Source organism: Apaloderma vittatum, unplaced genomic scaffold, assembly GCF_000703405.1.
Source record: "Apaloderma vittatum isolate BGI_N311 unplaced genomic scaffold, ASM70340v1 scaffold16640, whole genome shotgun sequence".
Lineage (NCBI taxonomy): Eukaryota > Metazoa > Chordata > Aves > Trogoniformes > Trogonidae > Apaloderma > Apaloderma vittatum.
Genome location: NW_009693131.1, coordinates 107,073 through 113,385, shown reverse-complemented (window position 1 = coordinate 113,385; position 6,313 = coordinate 107,073). Strand labels below are relative to the sequence as shown.

The following is a 6,313-nucleotide window of genomic DNA, read 5'->3' as shown; positions in this document are numbered from 1 at the left end:
TAAAGCAATCTTTAGAGTTTTCCTTAAAAAATAAAAATAAAAAATTTAAAAACCCTCCAAAAGCCCCAAACCCTACGTAGCTGTTAAATACCCTAAACTTGCAAGTACTTGCAGTTATAACACAACACTCAGATCAGACTTTCTCAGCAGTTCTGCTCCCAGGAGTCTTTTCAGAGTTGTTCAGGCATCTGCTTACCTGTTACGAAGCTGATGGTGGAGCTGTCACAGCAGCTCAGCTCTGGGTCCCCCCAAGTCACCATGGTGACCCGGAAATTGTAATACCAAGCAGGCAGTAGGTTGGCTATTCTCTGTAAAGTGAAGATAAACAGCAGCTCAGGAGAAAATCCACCACCAAGAGGCATGACTTATAAAAGTATTTGTAAATCTAGTGCCCACACTTTGTTCCCATTCCTTACTCCCAGGGGAAACCTCTGAAATTTGGATTTTGAATTTGTTAAAAAATCTGTGCAGTGGGAGTGAACACGCTTGCGACAGCTCTGCTCCTTATCCACACGCATGTGGTTTCCAGATCCTACCCACCATGGGAAACTCTCCTCGATTTCCAGAGCAGCAAGAACAATTGCCACAGAGCGATCTTCCATCATACAATTTTTACTTGATAAAGACAGAGTATTTAACTGGAAAATGTAGGCTTCTCTATTTTGATTAAATAAGGTTTGAGGATAAATTAGAAACAATGTTTTTGACTCATATTTTGTCACTTCAGAAGACTTGCTTTTTCCAATTTCCAAAGTGTATTTCACTTTGTGTTATCATTTATTATAAATGAAATATGAATGAAACATAAATGACTTAAGACATAAATTAAATAAATACAAATGAGATATAAATGAAGTATAAAATGCAATTAATTTTATTAAATATAATATTATTTTATTACATGCAATAAATTTGTTATATTACCATGTGCAATATTTAAGTTAAAATTCAAATACTTCTACTGACAGCAGAAAATACTCCAAATATTTAATTTTACATTCAAAATGAAAAGCCTCATGATATTTTTAAAATTCAAAATAAAAGCAAATTGGAAACAATGAAAATTTTCAGAAAATTAGAAATTGCTATTTTTACAGATTTTTTTTTTCCCTAGATACTATGAGGCAATCCAAATATAGCATTTGTATTCTCTTTATACTTTAAAAAAAAAAAAAAAGTTGCATCCAATTAAAATCAAATCTTTGAAGATGCTTGGACTTCTTACGACATGTCCCTGGTCTAGTAATGAAAATACCAACACACCTTTTACAAAGTTATAATAAAGACACAAAGTGCAAAATGAAGAAAGCAACTAAACAGAGTGAGGGGCCAAATTAAATTCCAAAGGTTGTCACTAGATGAGAATGCTTCAGGAAACAATTTTTGATCTAAGCTGTCAGATAGCTGGATTTTTGGTTCCCCTGCCTTATCACTGGTATTGTATTCCACTGCTCTAGAACACACCACTCGGAGACATCAGTAGATCACAGGGAAATTTGTGGGACATGGTGGGATTTTGAAGGACTGCCAGAGAACCCAAATAGAAGTTTGCCAATATCTATCTGCATGTTAAATGCCATAAAAGAAGAACAGGGAGACATTTGTTTTCTAATTCAGGCTTGCTCTTTAAAATCATGCTTTAAGAAATGCTTGCATCGGTTGCAATGTAACACTGTTGCATTTCAGACTGAAAGTCAGACAAAGGAATTCCGACCTGGCTTCCCTGAACAGGATTTGCAACAGTAAAGGACAATATAATCTCGTTTCTAATGAAGCACATTAACTCTGGAAGATGGCCTAACTTCTAAGATGACTCGCATCACTCAGGTATTAATCTAAATCTGCTGAGTCATGATTACAAGATATTAATTGCTCATTTGGTAAATTATTTTTGTTTTTAATTTCCCCAGAGATTTATGTGCTAGATTTACAGTTGTGTATGCAATTACAGTTAAGCTGCTGTAGCCAGTATGACTCCACAAATGATATTATGCAAATCAATTATGATAAATCACCGTGGCTCTCACAAGCTGCAGAGTTATTGCTATCCTTTCTGCATACTCATAACTTCTGAACAACTCATTTCGGCTAAAATTGCTTGCTGCCTTGCGCTACAGCAAAGTCTGAATAAGATCTGTTCACCTTCTCCTGAAAGTAGTGGAAAATCAGAGGAAAATTTCACTTTATTTTTGCAAAGATGGATGTGTTCTTCTAGACACCAGTCTCCACCTAGTTGAAATCCTAGAATATGTCTGTAGCTTCAGAAAGATGAAGGCTATTTTCACAACAGCATCTCTGCAGCTAAGCCTTCCAGATGGCATACTGCAAGACTAGCCCACAAGTCTCAAATCTATATTAACTATAATAATTATTTGGATAAGGCTTCAGACTACTCCCCCCCGAGAAGATGATGGAATTTTTAAGGCCCTGACTGACAAACTGACCCAAAACCTGAAGCTGCCTCTGGACTTGCTGAACAATTGTCAACAAAAAAAAGAGACTCATCTCTTATCTCATTTCTCTGCTTATAATTTAGCAAGGTTCAGCTGGCATTCCTTCACTTGAGAACAGAAAATGCTTCTAGCATCCTGGCCATTTTCTCTGCTTTGCCTGGAGAAGTGGGCCAGGCTTAAAGGCATATATACATGTGCACGGGGGAAACGGTGGGCAAAGAAATGTCACAAGGTGCCAGGGACACACAGGCATGGGAAAGCAGTAGTCAGTATTGGTCACTTTACCACAGAGGCAGTTAAGGAGACAGTTGCTGCTATTTCATAGTAGGTTGTCCACTCAGAGGTCATTGTTGATGGGTTGAAGTAAAACATTTCTACAACATATTTCCTGAACACCCCAAGGAAAGGTCTGTTCCAACTCAAAACCACAGCAGTAGGTCCCAAAGGGTAAAGTGTCAGATCCTTTATTCCAGTGGGCACTATAAACCAGAAATTGCGGTTAGTAATGTGTGTGTTATCAGTTACCTTCATTTTAAAACAACGCATTTCCTTAAACAAGGCCTCCCTATTTCTGGTTTGTTCCTGACTTTAATTCCCAAGAATTTCCTCGTCACATACAGTCAAATACCATTTTTTTCAGCATTTGTCCTCCAGTTTGTTACACCTGTTTTTCAGAAATGACTACAGGCTACTTGGTGCTGGCTGCTTAGCCAAAAGTATCAAAAGCCATAACACTTTGGAAGATGAAGACTGTGAGAAAAAACTCTTATGTCTAGCTCTCCTTCCCTGGGGAACCTACAGGTGCTGTCACGCATTGCTATTCTTGCCTCATAGATGATAACACTGAGAAAGAGTCAAGCGATTACAAAAATGTCATATAAAGGTCAACTTCTACAACCCTTACTTGTCTGGAAAGCAATTATTCTTCATGACTCAACTGAGGCTCCTTCACTAAACATTTTGCTAACATTTGCAAGGGTTGCAGAGCCCCAGCTATTGCACACCGGGTCAGAGCCAAGACCAGCACCCAGATTACTTCAGCTCATGTTAGCACACAGTTGCCTTTCCCTTCATAAATCACTTACCACATCTTTGCTTTGCTTTCTCTAAAGTGTTAATACTTGCCCAGTGAAAGTGAGGCTTAGGGTCAGCATAGAGAGAATTGAATACTTTTAAAAATGTATTTTATCTTATTTCAGTTTCATTTACCATTAACCAGAACCGATAATTTCATGGAACAGTTTGTTTTGCAGTGCTAAAATTTTAATATCAAATTCTATATCCTGTTATGAAATGCTCTTTTACTGCATAAAAACATCCTCTTTATAATAAAAATCCCATGAGGTGTTTTGTTTAGAAACTGATGATGATTTTGAGTTTAGTAAGAACCTTTTATGGTTGCAAGGGAATAGAGAAAAGTAGAGAAAATTAAGGAACTTATTTACTTTGAGAATATATGTTTTTACTGTCTCAAGTGAATATAGAATTTTGCAGCTTTCTGAAATAACTATAGCGAGAAAAAAATCAAAAACATTTTAAAAAATTGTCCAATGACAGAGATTTTAATAATACAGTACATACATTTTTTTACTTGATATTTTTTCATTTACTGAAATATACCATACTCTCTTTTTAAACGTTTATTCAGACCCAATTTATGAAAACAGATAAGCAGATTGCCTAGAATAAAAAGGCTCTCACAATATTACCTAGTCTACATACTTCCTTTCACTTAAGGAATCAGGTTTTTTGTTTGTTTTTGTTTGTTTCTTTTTTCTTTTTCACTTTCTTGCCTACATCACAGAAAGGAAGCAGAGTGGAAAATACTGATGATCTCTATCTTTGAGCCACCTGCTCTTCCAAAAGGCAGATTACTTGTCAGAAGGAGAAGCTGGGTGACTCGGGTTAAATATTTCCCTGAATCTCTTCCTCTTTACCCTTTCTCTTCCTAATTCCATTTGTTAAAGTGGTAGCCTTAACAAAATAAACGATACTGAAACTAAAAGGTACTGAATTCCATCCTAACTGACTCTTAGGAGCCTGAATGGGGGCGTGGGGGCAGCAGCTCTTCCTGCTGGCCATAAAGCCACATTCTTGAAAATGTTACTTTTGGTCTCAGAGGGTGGTTCTTACCTTCAAATCTTAAGGAAGAGCACATCAGAATTTATTGTTAAACTCAAGAAAATCAAGGCATACACAAAGCAAGTTGGTGATGGTCATGTAGTACTGTAGGAGGTAAGTCGAGTCTCCCAACTCTTAGCACTGTGACCTTCAGCCTGGGCCACATTACATCCTTCGTAAAAGCACATTTTAACAAATGTCTTAAGAGCAGTCCCACACGCTGCCTGAGCCAGTGTGAACAAATCACCTCTAGGAAGTGCCCACACCCCTCCATGCACCACAGACAACCTGCAGCTCAAGTTGGCTATGCCTAAGTGAGGTGATTCCCACCCTAAATGACATAGACCACAAGGACTCCTAGAGACACACATATGTTCAGGTGTCCAAGGGTAAAGACCATTCTTTCCTCCAGACACTCCATTATTGAATCCTGGCCACAACTGCTCTCTAGTTAGGTTTGGAAATAACTTAATATTTAAATGTGAAATATGTATCTATACTGAAGGAGTGTTTTCCCCACCTCAGTAATGGGCTAGAAAACACAAGAAAAACATTCCCCGTACACGTTCATTACATTTGAAATAACCAACGTGATAATCTTGTACTCCTTCATGGGCTCTAGGACTTAATGAATATACTACATATATTTAAAACCAAACCAAATCAAAGACATTTCAAGCAGTATATGTAGGGGTTACCAATGGAAAATGTAACAGGATCAGAAGGCGGTCCAACCAACGGTCCTTTCCGTAAGTAAACCACAACTTGGTACTGGGCACCAGGAACGAGATTTTCAATGAGGCTGCTGCTTGAATTCACCTAATAGGAGGGGATCACATCAGATATGAAGCATTTACTTGGTTAATTAAAAGAATATTGAGATAGTACTTGAACTGCTCCACTTAGAAAAGGCATATAAATATCAGCACCAGCAGCTAAAACTCCATTTGGTAAACCCAAAATGGCAAAACTGTGAAAATGGTCAAGATTGACTTGACAAATGATCTGACTCAGAAAATCACACTTGCCTTGTGGTGTAAGGTCAGCTGTCACACTGCAGACCAACTCTTTCCTGCTGTCAAAGTTTATTGCAATATTCTGGCTATATTGTTCACATTCAGGTGATATTATTCAGGCTGGAGTATGTAGACGGTGTGTTTTCAATGAAAGCCTGAGGCTTTTCATCGGCTGTCTGATTCATCTGCAGCTATGTGAGATGAAGGCAGGGTTATGGGAAACCTGTCTCCTGAATGTATGTGTTAAGTGACCGCATGGCGAAGTCAGAGGAATTACTCTTGTATACCTCACCTGCATAGTTCTACAAAACCTAAGGGACATGGTGATTTGTCTTTTCGGTTTGAAACATCACAATTAAAATTTCTGCTGTGCCACACAAGGTTTTGGTCAGAGGTGGAGGAAGACCAAGTGATTCCGAGTCTGATCACAGAATCACAGAATGTCAGGGTTTGGAAGGGACCTCAAAAAACCCCCAAAAAACGTCCAGCCCCCCTGCCAGAGCAGGATCACATACAGTAGGTCACACAGGAACGTGTCCAGACGTGTTCTGAATGACTCCAAAGAAGGAGACTCCACAACCTCCCTGGGCAGCCTGTGCCAGGGCTCTGTCACTCTCACAGGGAAAAAGTTTTCCCTAATATTTTTGTGGAACCTCCTGTGTTCCAGCTTGTACCCATTGCCCCTTGTCTTGTCATTGGACATCACTGAGAAGAGCCTGGCTC

The 6,313-nt window shown here is 38.6% G+C and overlaps 1 protein-coding gene across 1 annotated transcript in view; it reads right to left on the bottom strand.

Annotated features, from left to right (window-relative positions):
• Positions 1–196: 196 nt before the first annotated feature.
• LOC104280407 (receptor-type tyrosine-protein phosphatase O-like) overlaps positions 197–6,313 on the bottom strand; it is a gene marked incomplete at its 3' end in the record, with an annotated part of 24,650 nt that continues 18,533 nt past the window's right edge. Inside the window, exons 7-9 of the mRNA XM_009878052.1 lie at positions 5,273–5,393; positions 2,739–2,932; positions 197–308 (exon numbers count right to left, since the gene is read on the bottom strand). Of these exons, the coding sequence (XP_009876354.1) occupies positions 197–308; positions 2,739–2,932; positions 5,273–5,393 (427 nt within the window). The remainder of the gene's footprint in view (positions 309–2,738; positions 2,933–5,272; positions 5,394–6,313) is intronic.